Raw genomic sequence first — 14,674 nt, forward strand, 5'->3', positions numbered from 1 at the left:
TGATCCTCTGGCATGCTACTTTCCTTTACCCTGATCTTGTTTTTTCATAGCTGCTTCCACCATCTATCAGTAATTCCATCAAACTGCTGTTCTCCAACCACTAGAATGTATGCTCTCAGATACGTACCTGTTTGCTTGTTTTCCCACCAATACTTCCCCAGTGCCTATAATACAGCTGGGTAGGATAAGGGTGAGGTGCTCCATAATTTGTTTGCTACATCAATCAATACATAAATAAGAGTAATAAAATCACAGGTAACTTCTCCAAAGTTGCCTTTTGAGCAACCAGAGTGGTCTTTGATTTGTTGGGCTCCAAAACAACTGCAAATGGTGAGTGAAGCCTTGAAATTAAGAGATGCTTGCTCCTTGGAAAATTTATGACCAATATGTTCTGTTCAGTCACTCAGTTGTGTCCAACTCTTTGCGACCCCGTGGACTGTAGCCCACCAGGCTTCTCCATCCATGGGATTCTCCAGGCAAGAATACTGGAGTGGGTTACCATTTCCTTCTCCAGACCAATACAGACAGTATATTAAAAAACAGACATTACTTTGGTAACAAAGGCCCGTCTAGTCAAAGCTATGATTTTTCCGGTAGTCATGTATGGATGTGAGAGTTGGACTATAAAGAAAGTTGAGCACAGACAAATTGATGCTTTTGAACTGTGGTGTTGGAGAAGGCTCTCGAGAGTCCCTCGGACTGCAGGGAGATCAAACCAGTCAATCATAAAGGAAATCAGTCCTGGATATTCATTGGATGGACTGATGCTGAAGCTCCAATACTTTGGCCACCTGATGCAAAGAACTAACTCACTGGAAAAGACCCTGATACTGAGAAAGATTGAAGGCAGGAGGAGAAGGGGATGACAGAGGATAAGATGGTTGGATGGCATCACCAACTCGATGGATATGAGTCTGAGTAAGCTCCGGGAGTTGGTGATGGACAGGGAAGTGTGGCATGCTGCAGTCCACGGGGTCACAAAGAGTCAGACACAACTGAGTGACTGAACTGAACTGATTCTCTGGGTATTTCCTACACTGAACAATAACCTCTATAATGTTTTAAAAGGGGGCTTCATTTTACAAAAAAAAACTAGACAGTTATCTGAGACAATTTCAACCCAGGTTCATTTACTTTCAGATTCAGAAAGATAAATTCTTTAGGGGTCTGATCTTATGAGCTTAAATAATATACCAGAAAAACCTTCTCATTATAAAAACTTCACATGAGCAAATGCTCATTCACATGATTCACTAAGCTAATGGAACCGTACAATCCCAACCTCCTCATTTTAAAGATGAAGAAACAGGCCTAGAAAAGCTGTCACTGCTTCACCTTCACTTTGAACATAGCTGAAGAAGTACTGAACAGGAGCCAGCCTGAACAAAGATGGAACTATTACAAAGTGACCTATCTGAGAAACATTGTGCAATGCAGTGTAAGTCCAGATTGAACATTTTCAATTCACCATGTAACTAAACTTTCATTTTCTCCAAATTATTCCCATATCATTGTTCAGAGATCATATTGTCAAGATTCTCTTTGCCTTGAGATCACTAGCAGAGCAAGCAATGTGATCACCTCCCTAAGTATTTTACTATGTTCAAGGGCCACCAAAACTTCCAGAACCCACTGAACATTCAGCCTCTTGTTCAGACCTTTGCCTGCCCTCTGGAGAGAAGTTCAAGGCCAGCTTATTTCATAAGTTCCTTACTCTTTTCAGCAAATGAATTGCCAATTAACTCTCATGAAATCAAATGGAAGCAGCTTTCAGGGTTTGAAAATGTGTGGCTTCTCTTTTTTAAAAAAAAAAAAAACATTGGTTGAGAAATTGAACACACGCCACTGTTTTGTTATCAGTGGGGGCGAAAAAAATCATCTGGTGTCAGATTTCTCTTCTCAGAGGTAACAGCAGCAGTGAATCCACGCAAGTCCATTTTCCAGGTCCCCCGACAGTCGTCTCTGAATTTAGAGGGACACACAGGCAGATACTTTGGCAAAAAAAGTATATAAAATGAAGTTGCCTGGACCAAAACACCTATATTGATTTTTAGTACAATTAAAACACAAGGAAACATCAGTTTCCTAAGTAGCACATACTGAAATGGACAGGGAGAAATACACCTCAAAGAGTTCAGAGAAAGAAGACGGTAAACAACAATTAGCAAACTTCTGAGTGTTCTTTTGTTTTGTTTCTGAGGTGTTTTTCCTTTTTTTTTTTTCCAGGTTTGTAGAACTGACAGGCTTGAATTAAACTGCACTCTCCTTATCTGAGAATCTGAGATTGCTCCTTTAGGGGCACTATGCTCCCAGCTGGAAACCGAAGCATCTAATAGACCTTTAGGAAATAAAGCCGACAACCTTTTGAACAGTTTAACATCCTCCTTAAAGCCCTCAAAGAGTTATTTTTCCCAATTAATATTTCCTGCTCTCTTAGCAAATGGCAGATCTGTTTAAACTGCAATATAAACATATTATTTACCAATGTAGCATTCAGTTTGCTGCAAGCACATATTTTCCTTTGAAATCCTTAATGAGACAAAATGCCTTTCAAGCCAGAGACCTCCGGAAAGGAGGTTGGGAATTGGGACAGACCAGCCAGGACTTACCATGGCCCCCTCACTTCTTCTCTGGGCAACTTCTCTCTGCAGTCGGGCCACAGCCAACTTCTCCCTGGAGAAGCAAAAGTACATGATTAGTTGATCATCCTTCTCAGGGCAGAGGGACACTGGCATGGCTTCGAAACATCCTTTTGCCGTCTCCAGGAAAACCCCCTCCTTGGTTTAGCTCACTTCCTCCACTAAACTTTCTATAAATATTTAAAGTGATTGGTCACGAGTGCATTGTTTTCACTGCGTGTCATGAAAGAGATATTTTGCCTTGCATTTTTGTAATAGCCAAATAAATGCTATATGCCAACTCAAAGCTTCCCTTTAAGTTCATGAACATGTATCACTTATAAATTCTCCATGGCTAAAATATTTCAGTTTTCCTTTCTGTATCAACTTTGCTCACAAATAGTTTTAATCATTTCTATTTCTTTTGTTGCCCTATGTAGATAATTGAATTTGAAAAGCAAACAAAATATAACCTGGTACCATTCTTGAAATAAAAACAGAAAATCCTTGGTAGGCTTGATACATAACAGGAACAGTGCTGGCCATTTTAGCTGATTTCATATGAGACTGAAACAACTCTATAATAGTAATAGGCTTTATTATCTCCATTTCATACATGTAGAAATGAGGCTAAGAGGCTAAATAATATATGAAGCCCCCAGCTGGTAAATAGTAATATCACAACCAAATTTTAGGTTTTCCTTAGTTCAAAACCTACTTTAAAATTCTGCACGTCATTTTTCAGGATCTAGGAAATATGAAAATGTGAAACTAAAAATCAGATTATTTAAGTATTTTTTAATTAACAACAGGGAGCTATTTCTAAGAGCTTTGTATCCTTTATAATTGATATTCTGATTTCACTTATAAAAAAATCTAATAGTCGCCAAAATTTTAAAAACACTTCTGTAAGGTGACAGGTATCTTCATTTTGGCCAGCATTTCAATTATTCTTAAAAAGTTGATAGATGAAGTAGGGGTAATGAACTCTTCCAGTAATTCTCAAGTCTTAGTTCTAGCAAGGATCTTCCCTGAAATCCTCTACTGCCTTCAATTTGAAAGCTATTTCAGCCCTCTGCTTTCCCTCTACACAGGATCAGCCACATGCAAAGAAGCAACCTGAATCCAAGATCAGGGTAAGGATTTCTCCCTCTCTAACCATTTATGTATTTGAAATGCTCAAGACTGTCAAGAAGGCATGCATTTTAGTTTGGTTATGGGCTTCCCTGGTGGTTCATATGGTAAAGAATACAATATGGGAGACCCAGGTTCAATACCTGGGTTGGGAAGATCCCCTATAGAAGGGAATGGTTACCCACTCCAGTTTTCTTGCCTGTAGAATTCCTTAGACAGAGGAGCCTGGCAGGATATAGTCCATGGGATCGCAAAAGAATCGGACACAGCTGAACAACTAACACTTTCACACAAAGTAGACTGACTTTGTAGTAGGAATATTTCTCTCTCTGAATAAACACCTAAAGATACAAACTAGAAGGAGGAAAACTAGAATCAGGAGACTTTAGAGGGATAAAGTTTTGGGAGCCAAGGGCAGCACCTGTACTTATAATCTATGAGATGGACAACAAAGTAGGTGGGAAGAAGCCAGAAAGAGACGGGGTCATGTGCCCCTTTTTGAGGTTAGCCAGGCAAAGAGCCTACACGTGTTTTCTGATCCAAGACCAGATGAGCAGGAGCAGAGAATTGAAAGAGAAGACTGTGACAGATTTCTGGTTTAATAAGAAAATTAAACACTTGGTAAATACGCATGAGCCCAAAAGAATGGAGAAGATTACATTAGTAGTCTATGACTCAGTAAGTCCACTCTGAGGTATAAACCCAACTGAAATATATATTCACTAAAAGACATTGTACTAGATTGTTCATAGAAGGACTACTCATAACACCATTAAACTGAAAATGCACATACCCGTTAACAGCAGAATGGATAAACCTGAACACAGTTACAAATTAAAATATCATAAAGTACTGAGAAAGAATAATCAAGACTTCAACACAACAATAATGGGTGAAAGGAGAAAATGTAGATGAATATAAAGCTAATTTATTTCATTTATTGAAGTTCAAATATGGCATAACTCGACCTGTTTGATAAAGTAAGAAAAAGAAATTAAAGATACAATTATCAAATTTGGTTTTGCTGTTTAGTCGCTAAGTAGGCTTCCATCTATGGAGTCACACAGAGTCGGACATGACTGAAGTGACGCAGCAGCAGCAGCAGCAATGTCTCACTCTTTGCAAACCATGGACTATAGCGTGCCAGGCTCCTCTGTCCTCCATTATCTGCTGGAGTTTGCTCAAATTCCTATCCATTGATTTGGTGATACTATTTAACCATGTCATGCTCTGTTGCCCCCTTCTCCTTTTGCTTTCGATCTTTCCCAGCATCAGGGTCCTTTCCAATGAGTCGAGCTCTTTGCATCAGGTGGCCAAAGTACTGGAGCTTAAGCAATAGTCCTTCCAACGAATATTTAGCATTGATTTCCTTTAGGATTGACTGGTTTGATCTCACTGTTGCCCAAGGGACTCTCAAGGGTCTTTTCCAGCACCACAATTATAAAGCATCAATTCTTTAGCACTCAGCCTTCTTTATGGTCCAACTCTCACATCCATACATGACTACTGGAAAAAACATAGCTTCGATTGTATGGACATTTGTTGGCAAATGATGTCTCTGCTTTATAATACACTGTCTAGGTTCATCACAGCTTTCTTTCTAAGGAGCAAGCATCTTTTAATTTCATGGTTGCGCTCACCATCCTCAGTGATTTCAGAGTCCAAGAAAATAAAATCTGTCACTGCTTCCATTTCTTTTCAACTTTTATCAAATAGAAAGAGGTAAAAATTGTCTGTATTCACAGACAACATAATGTTACAAATAGAAAATCCCAAGGAATTTACAAAACAATACAAAATTTAGCAAAGTCACAGGATACAAGTGAATATACAAAAATGAATTGTGTTTTTATGTACAAGCATCACACAATTGGAAAATCAAATTTAAAGAATTTATAATAAAATACTTAGGGAATAAATGTAATATAAGACTTGTAATAAAAGACTGCTACACTACAAAACACTGTGTAGAGCAATTAAAGATTTTATATGACACACACCTCATTCATGTGATACAAAAACTTAATATCACACTCACAAATTTTACCAAAATAATCAATAAATTATTTCTCACTGGAATATATAACACCATGAAACTAAATAAAGAGAACCCTGAAGCTACTCTGATGCTTATGATGATAATTAAGTTAATATAACAGTACCTGAACTCATTGCTTTGTCTGTGTACTGAATATGGAAACATTTAACTTCTAGTCTACATTCTAATCTATACTGTATTATATTTCCCTTGATTATTAATTTAGTGTATCTTTTACTCTAAATAAGAAAGCCTTCCTAAGTGATCAATGCAAAGAAATACAGGAAAACAATATAATGGGAAAGATTAGAGATCTCTTCAAGAAAATTAGAGATACCAAGGGAAAATTTCATACAAAGATGGGCACAATAAAGGACAGAAATGGTACGGACCTAACAGAAGCAGAGGGTATTAAGAAGAGGTGGCAAAAATGCACAGAAGAATTATACAAAAAAGAGCTTAATGACCCAGATAACCACGTTGGTGTGATCACTCAGCTAGAGTCAGGCATCCTGGAGTGAGAAGTCAAGTGGGCCTTAGGAAGCATCACTACAAACAAATTTAGTGGAATTGATGGAATTTCAGCTGAGTTATTTCAAATTCTAAAAGACGATGCTATGAAAGTGCTGCACTCAGTATGCCAGAAAATTTGAAAAACTCAGCGGTGGTCACAGGAATGGAAAAGGACAGTTTTCATTCCAATCCCAAAGAAAGGCAAAGCCAAAGAATGCTCAAACTACTGCATGACTGTACTCATCTCACACACTAGCAAAGTAATGCTCAAAATTCTCCAAGCCAGGATTCAACAATACTATAACCAAGAACTTCCATATGTTCACTCTGGATTTAGAAAAGGCAGAGGAACCAGAGATCAAATTGCCAACATCCGCTGGATCACAGAAAAAGCAAGAGAATTCCATAAAAACATCTACTTCTGCTTTATTGACTGTATCAAAGCCTTTGACTGTGTAGATCACAACAAACTGTGGAAAATTCTTCAAGAGGTGGGAATACGAGACCACCTGACCTGCCTCCTGAGAAATCTGTATGCAGATCAAGAAGCAACACTTAGGACCAGACATGGAAAAATGGACTGGTTGCAAACTGGGAAAGAAGTATGTTAAGGCTGTATATTGTCACCCTGCTTACTTAATTTATATGCAGAGTATATCATGCGAAATGCTGGGCTGGATAAAACACAAGCTAGAATCAAGATTGCCAAGAGAAATATCAACAACCTCAGATATGCAGATGACACCACCCTTATGCCAGAAATTGAAGAGGAACTAAAGATCCTCTTGATGAAAGTGAAAGAGGAGAGTGAAAAAGCTGGCTTAAAACTCAACATTCAAAAAACAAAGATCATGGCATTTAGTCCCATCACTTCATGACAAATAAATGGGGAAACAATGGAAACAGTGACAGACTTTATTTTCTTAGGCTCCAAAATCACTGCAGATGGTGACTGCAGCCTTGAAATTAAAAGATGCTTGCTTTCTAGAAGAAAAGCTATGACTGACCTTGACAGCATATTAAAAAGCAGAGATATTACTTTACCGAGAAAGCTCTGTCTAGTCAAAGCTATGGTTTTTTTTCAGTAGACATGTATAGATGTGAGAATTGGTCCATAAAGAAAGCTCAGCACCAAAAACTGATGCTTTTGAACTGTGGAGTTGAAGAAGACTCTTCAGAGTCCCTTGGACTGCAAGGAGATCAAACCAGTCAATCCTAAAGGAAATCAGTCCTGAATATTCATTGGAAGGACTGATATTGAAGCTCCAAAACTTTGACTATGATGAGACTAACTGGAAAAGACCCTGATGCTGGAAAAGATTGAAGGCAGGAGAAGAAGGAGACGACAGAGGATGAGATGGTTGGATGGCACCACTGACTCAATGGACATTAGTCTGAACAAGCTCCAGGAGTTACTGATGGACACGAAAGCCTGGTAGAACGCCCTTTTACTTGCAACGCCCTTTTACTAAACTTGATAAAGGTTCTGGTGTGCTGACTGGTGTGCTGCAGTCTACTGTGTCATAGAGTTGAACGTGATTTGGCAAGTGAACAAAAACATGTGAAGACATATGCCTACTTTCAAACAGCCATGTGGAATTGTGTGATGCAAACATAGAGAATCTCCGAGTAGTCTGAGTCACAGGAAAGACAATTCCCGTCCCTAGCCTTGCTCCCTGGTTGTCTTCATTTACAAGTTGGAAACTCACTTTAGTCTAGTTTATGGGAACTACTCTCATTCAAAGCATCCTGGTAGTGAAGGAGAATTTTCATGAAAAACAAATACAAGTGCCTCTTTGGGCCCATGCTCTGTAATGCTCATTTGTTCAGGAAACACAATATATATAATGTCTTGGAACAAATATTACTAAGTTCAGTTCAGTTCAGTCGCTCAGTCGTGTCCGACTCTCCACGACCCCATGAATCACAGCACGCCAGGCCTCCCTGTCCATCATCAACTCCCGGAGTACACTCAAACTCATGTCCACAGAGTCAGTGATGCCATCCAGCCATCTCATTCTCCGTTGTCCCCTTCTCCTCCCGCCCAATAAAAGCCCAGTGTCTTCTATGGGGTGGGTTGGCAAGACCAGTGGCAGCTAAATCACACTACAGCAAGGGAACCCCAATTTTATGTCCTAGGAGCTATCTCATGTAGTAAGGCTCTGAATCATATTTCCTTTGAAAAGAGGGTTTCAAGGCTAAAACTCACCAAAAAGGGTCTTGAGGTTCCGTATTTTTGTATTCCCTAAATCTTTCAAGCTTTTAGTATTTCATGTATGTACACTTTATGTCAGCAGGAGTTTTTCCCAGCAGGAATTGTATTTTTTGTGCATGAAAGAAGGGTTGTCTTTTTATTAAAATTAAGAAATTAACAGAGTTGTTGAATGGGTGAAATGATCTATGATAAAATTCTTAGGATTTCTAGATGTTAATGTTTCTGGGCTCAAATTATGAACTTAAAATATTAAAACTTAAATTGGTCTTTTTTTTTAACTGTACTCTCATTTGCACTTGGTGTAGTTGCCCCTTGGCAAGCCGTATCTTCAAATTCCCATGGTCCCAATATATGTATGGAACCAACTGGGACCAGCATCTTTTTCATGTAAATTCAGGGTTCTTAAAAACAGCTTTGTAAATAAAAAGCTGTAAAGAAATAAAGAATCCCTAACTTGCAGGCTACCCAAGGCAAATTAAACCCACTCCCGAATACTCTGGTTCCTATTTGAAGGTCTTAGTTTATCTGCTAAAAATTGACAACTGTGCTTTTGCAATGCATCTCTGTTTTGTTTTGTGTTTGTAGCAAAGCCAGTAACTCATTATGAAGAGAATATTGAGTTTATGATTGCAAGACAAAAGTCCAGAGATATTTTATCAAGAGCTGTGGCCCCTTATTTATAGAACAGGGATAAAAGAAGGATATAAAAAATAAACAAACAATAAAACAAAAGAGATCACAACACTCACTTCTCCTTCAGTTAAATGCAAAGAGAACTTTTCTCTCCAAGAAGGATGAAACAGAGCTACATTTTTATTCAAGTTTATACCCAAATACTGAATTAGTCCCAGGTTTATAAATCCTTCATTGCAGCCCCAGACAATCTCATCTAAAGATTGTAATAAACAACAACAAAATTATATATGTGAACCACAAACCTTCAGAATACCACTAATACATCTGCAAGTTAAGCCACAGAAAGATTGTCTACAGTGATATCAATATTAACAGGATGTTGGCATTTGTAAAATCCAGAAAAGACCTGCAAGGTTTGGATGTTTAGAAAAATGTTCCCCAAAGAGAAAGCAGCTTGCGAAGCAGGACTGTATTCAGTTTTTGATGTGTGGAGACCTCAAACTTCAGGGCACTGAACAGCCATCTGTTGCAGGAGTGGGGTAGGCTGCCCTGTCTGGAGACAAGTCAGTGGTGTTCTGCTGCCATTTGCAAGGAAGCCCTGCATCCATCCTGAATATGTAGGAATGATGCCACTGTTCAGGCTTGCTCTCCACCAAGCAGATGGTACCCCTGTGACACTGCCCTGAAGGAAGGGGCAGCACTGGTTAATACTCAATGTGAGTGTGGACAATTACCCAAACCGGCTATATACACGACACATTTTAAAGGTGCAGATCGAAATGCACATCCAGCAAGCTATCAATACAGTAAGTACTTTGTGTGTTTTCACCAAATTTCCAGTTAATCTGTGCTATTTCTACTTGACTCTTCTAGAAAAATAAAGTATAACAATTAAGCATGTTCACATATGTATTTAAAAAAAATATTACTGAGCAGCTTACAAACCTAAAGTCCATTTCCTTTACTGTAAGAAAGATACTGTGATATTTAAGAATCTTCTACTATCCCACCAAACTGTAGCTTCATGTTCATTTTGGTTGTGAGGATAAACTCCTATATTTTAAAGTATTTAAACTCAGTTATTTTATGTATTATATAATGTATATATCTATCCCTATTTTATTTGGAATATTCTGCTGATTATGTATAGCAATCCAATGATGGAAATATTAATTCATTCAGCAAACATTTACTGTGAGTTTACTCTAGGCCTGGCCTGATACTAGGCACTGGGAAATAAAGATAAATAAGATGGTTCCAAATTCAGAGAGCTCAGGGTATAACAGAGAGCATAGCTAAGCTGTGTCATAAGGTGCATGAGCATAACATGAGTGCAGGGTATTAAAAAGTACTGCATTCTTAAAAGTTGGTTTTTAAAATAAATGTTAGGTAATGACTTTTTAAAAAAATAGAAATTTGTCTGCCTTTAAATGGATAGGTGCATTCTCCTATTTCTAAGAAAATTATTTTCCAAGTTTCATGCTTTTTTAGCGGCAAGTCATATAGAAAAACAAGTCTGTTTCCACAAGTATTTTAGTTATTAAGAATGCCTATTACAGATCTTGATTGCACTATTAAATTCCTTAAGTTTTTCAGGTGATGGTACTGGACTTCAGCTCCAAGTTTTGCCCCTTTAGACAATGATGTTATCCAGGTTTTTTTCTTCCTCCCAGAGAAACTCAATCGACTTCTTCAGCCTTTTCCATTCCAATATACCATATCACAATTATAAAAAATAATATTAAGTTAATATTTATTGAACAGTTAGTATGTCAAGCACAGTTCTAAATACATGAAATATTGCAACTTCAATCCCATGAGTTAGGTATTACTATCATCAACAGGACACAGAACAATGATTCTCAAACTTTTTTAGAAACTTTTTATACTCTGAAAAAATATTAGGACTCCAAAGAGCTTTAATTTATGTAGGTTATACCTACCAGTGTTTACCATATTCAAAATTAAAAGACTTTAAACATATATTAATTTATAGTATAATATGTATACTACATATACTAATCTATTTGAAAAAATAATTTCATTATAGATAAATAATATGTAATTATGAAATACAACTATACAGAAAACTAAAATTAGTATAAAGAATGGCAGTGTTTTTAGTTTTGCTAATGCCTTCCATGTCTGCCTAACAAAAAACGACATCTGGATTCCCATAACTACTTCTGCATTCAGGATGTTGCAGTGTTCCACACTGAGTAGCCTCTGGCAAACCACTGTACACCCATGAGAGTGAAAAAGACAAATAACATTAATATTCTTATAAAAACAGCTTTGAACTCTGAATTCTTGAAAAAGTTGTAGGGCCCCTGGAGCCCCCAGCCCACAGTCTGAGTGTTCTTGATGTACAGGGACGCCTACCTTCCCTGGGCAACCTAAGGCTCAAGTAGTCTGGAAAACATGCCCACTGTGCCCTAGCTCTTTACTTCAAATACAACCACACAGGTATTTCTATATTTGCAAAATAGTAATGAATATTTATGTAGCTAAAATCTCATTTGCTAGAACTTGTGCCTCTCTATTTACCATCAGCTATAAAACACTGCCTCTACTGCTAGAAAAGGAATCACCAATTCAAACAGGCTGGACCTGAGACCCTTTGCTAAAAGGCATGCACCTGGAAGAACATCTCCTCCAGCAACAAAATACAAAGAAACTATAAGGGACTAAAAATAACTGTGTGCATGTGCAAGTGAAGCAAATCATGGACAACAAGATACAAAGAGACCAAAAAAAACCCAACTGCCACTTCTGAGGAGCAGGGAGCAAAGGCAGGGCACTGCATGCCCTCTGAACATACCACCACCAATGCAGTGGGTAAACCACCTAAGCCACCCCTCCACTGGACTCCTGGATATACCTCTACCTTCACCAAATATAAGGAACCAGCTTGTCTCCCAGATCTGGGAGTGAGTGAGGAAGAGAACCTGTTGCTTCTCCAAGCTCTGGCCCCCATAACTACACCAGCGGCCCCAATAAAGCCTTGCCTGAATTTCCTGTCTGACCTCTGATCAATTTCTATTGATTAAGGAGGCCAAGAACCCTTGTCAGTATCACAATAATGCGAGAAATAATGATGGACAGGGAGGCCTGGAGTGCTGTGATTCATGGGGTAGCAAATAGTCGGACACGACTGAGTGACTGAACTGAACTGAACTGAATGGGGATCTTTAAGGATAAAACTTTCCTGACTACTTGAAGGGCAATCAATAGGAAAATTTCTGATCAAACTTTTCAAGGACATACTGACCAAGAACTATGAACCTACATTTCTGGCAGAGTAGAAGAAAAATACTAATGATATTCCCCACATAAGCCTATGCTCAGGCACACATTTTGTTCCAGTTAACATCCCCCCGACCCATTTTTCCCTACAAAGATCTCACCAAGTGCCCAAAGGGAAATGAGGTAAACGATTCCTATCATTTATACCTTGGGGCAGAGAGTCACACTCTAAATTCTTGGAGAAAAGTTTCAATAAGTTATCCGCCTTCCCATTTCTGAATGGGCCCCACGGATAAGAGCATGTGTGTGAGAGAAAGAGGAGAGCAGGTCTGCCCCCCCAGGAGACCTAGAACCATTCTCTGCACACACACAGGCGGCCTAGGGAGGCATCGGCCACAGAGGCAGGACAATGCCGAGTGCCAGGTGCGCCTGTGGAGTGGGCAGATGGGGAGATGCACAGGCCCTAAGTAATGGTTAAATTAATTAGCCTTCCAAAACAGATCATTTAATTACTCATCCACTTGGATATTCAGAGCGAGAGGAGACTTAAGAGAAACTTTGGGAGCTATAACCCAGATGAAAGAAATGTTTGTACAACTCTTTCCAATACATAATGTCAGTGTTCACCCCAACACTTTTACATACCAAAAATCACCCTTTTTTCCATATTTCAGAGGACTCAGTTAAAATCCACAATGCATAAAAGGCAGTAAGTTGAGAGTGGTTCTAAATTGGTGACCTTAAACGATCTGGGGCACCAAAACTTAAGGCAGCATACACACCCACTGACTTTGAGAGCGAGAGAGAGAGAGGCAGTGTAGTAACAGTGTGTTTTGCTAATTAACCAAATTCCCTTTCTACCAAAAAAAAAAAAAAAAATTAACACACTTTTTAGAGAATTCAATATATTGGAATACAGAGATCAAAAGTAAAAACAAATGCACACTATAATTTCATTTGCCTGAATTCCTGAAGGTCTTCTATCCACATGCTGTTCCTCATGGTGCTTTCTGAAGTGCTATCAATTTTTTTTCCAACTTGCTAAATTTCTTGAGAATTTGCTAAAAGTTCTCTAAATAAGACATCACGTAAGTATTTTAGACTTTGAAGAATAGGTACGTGTATATGTATTACTGAATCACTTTGATGTACACCTGAAGTTAACACAACACTGTTAATCAACTATAATATAAAGATAAAAAAAACTGTTCTACAATGAACGTTCTTCCATTCTCAAAAATGGTGTCTCAAATGATACCTACATGTTCATTCAGTGGTTCACTAATTCATCCATACAGCCACTCGTTCCACCCACTGTATCCTTATTGCTTACCAGTTTCTCACCTCCACTGGGTGTTAAGACCCATGCAAGTAGGACTTCAAGGTCTTTGTGTGTCAGAGGCACAGACACATCCTCAATGAATGAAAGATCATGCTTCAGGGCAAAGACAAACTATGGACTTGAGGCAAGACCATAAGCTGTCTTCTGAGTATCTGTACTGAGTATCAGAGTTAGTCCCATGTCCCAGAGCTTAACAAAATGTGCCAATAGTAAATTCTACTACTAACAACACACTTGCAGAACTCTGCTCATTTGAGATGAACCAGCGAAGAAACATTTCTGGGGTTTCTCTCCTGTATTTCTAATACTTAGAATTATTAGCTTTCACTAGAAGAATACATGCTTTCATCCCAACATGTTTTATAAACACAGGGTCTACTAACTTTATTGAACACAACACTGAGTTAAAACAACCCCATTTTATTCTCTTCTTTTTGTGGGGCAGAAGAAAATTCCAAAGATCTTCAACATAATGTGTATCTAATATACATAATACGACAAAAAACTCCCCCCATTTAATATAGGAAATTTGAGTCTTAACTTCTGCTACAACTTCTTTCTTGAATGTTAAGCAAAGTTTAAGGACTTTAAAAAAGATCTTCTTGAGACACACTTTATGAGTCATTGAAGAGCTATTTAATTTTTTAAACTTTAATATCTGTCAATTCTGAAAAACCTAGATTTCTGAATGAGGATTCCTTAGGCTTCTAAGTTTTCTAAGAAATGTGAACTTTTGTACGTTCTCATATACTACACCCATAGTTCTTCCTTTAATATTAAAATTCCACTAAAAAAGATACATCTAGGTTTGTTTTATGCCTGTCAATTAAGGAAAAAAATGGAAAAACAATAGAACTTCATTAATAATGCTTGATTTCCGTCCATCAATTTTAGTAACATTCAAAAGGAAGGAGCTGTAGTGTCATTTAATA

The 14,674-nt window shown here is 38.1% G+C and overlaps 1 protein-coding gene across 7 annotated transcripts in view; it reads right to left on the reverse strand.

Moving 5' to 3' along the window:
- NCKAP5 (NCK associated protein 5) overlaps positions 1 to 14,674 on the reverse strand; it is a 1,221,671-nt gene that overhangs the window by 642,535 nt on the left and 564,462 nt on the right. For all 7 annotated transcript variants that reach the window (XM_088828978.1, XM_088828971.1, XM_088828976.1 and 4 more), the window contains one exon: positions 2,610 to 2,673. In XM_088828978.1, coding sequence (XP_088685104.1) covers positions 2,610 to 2,673 — 64 coding nt within the window. The remainder of the gene's footprint in view (positions 1 to 2,609; positions 2,674 to 14,674) is intronic.

Source organism: Moschus berezovskii, chromosome 2 (assembly GCF_049115385.1).
Source record: "Moschus berezovskii isolate FMDL1 chromosome 2, NW_MosBer_1.0, whole genome shotgun sequence".
NCBI lineage: Eukaryota > Metazoa > Chordata > Mammalia > Artiodactyla > Moschidae > Moschus > Moschus berezovskii.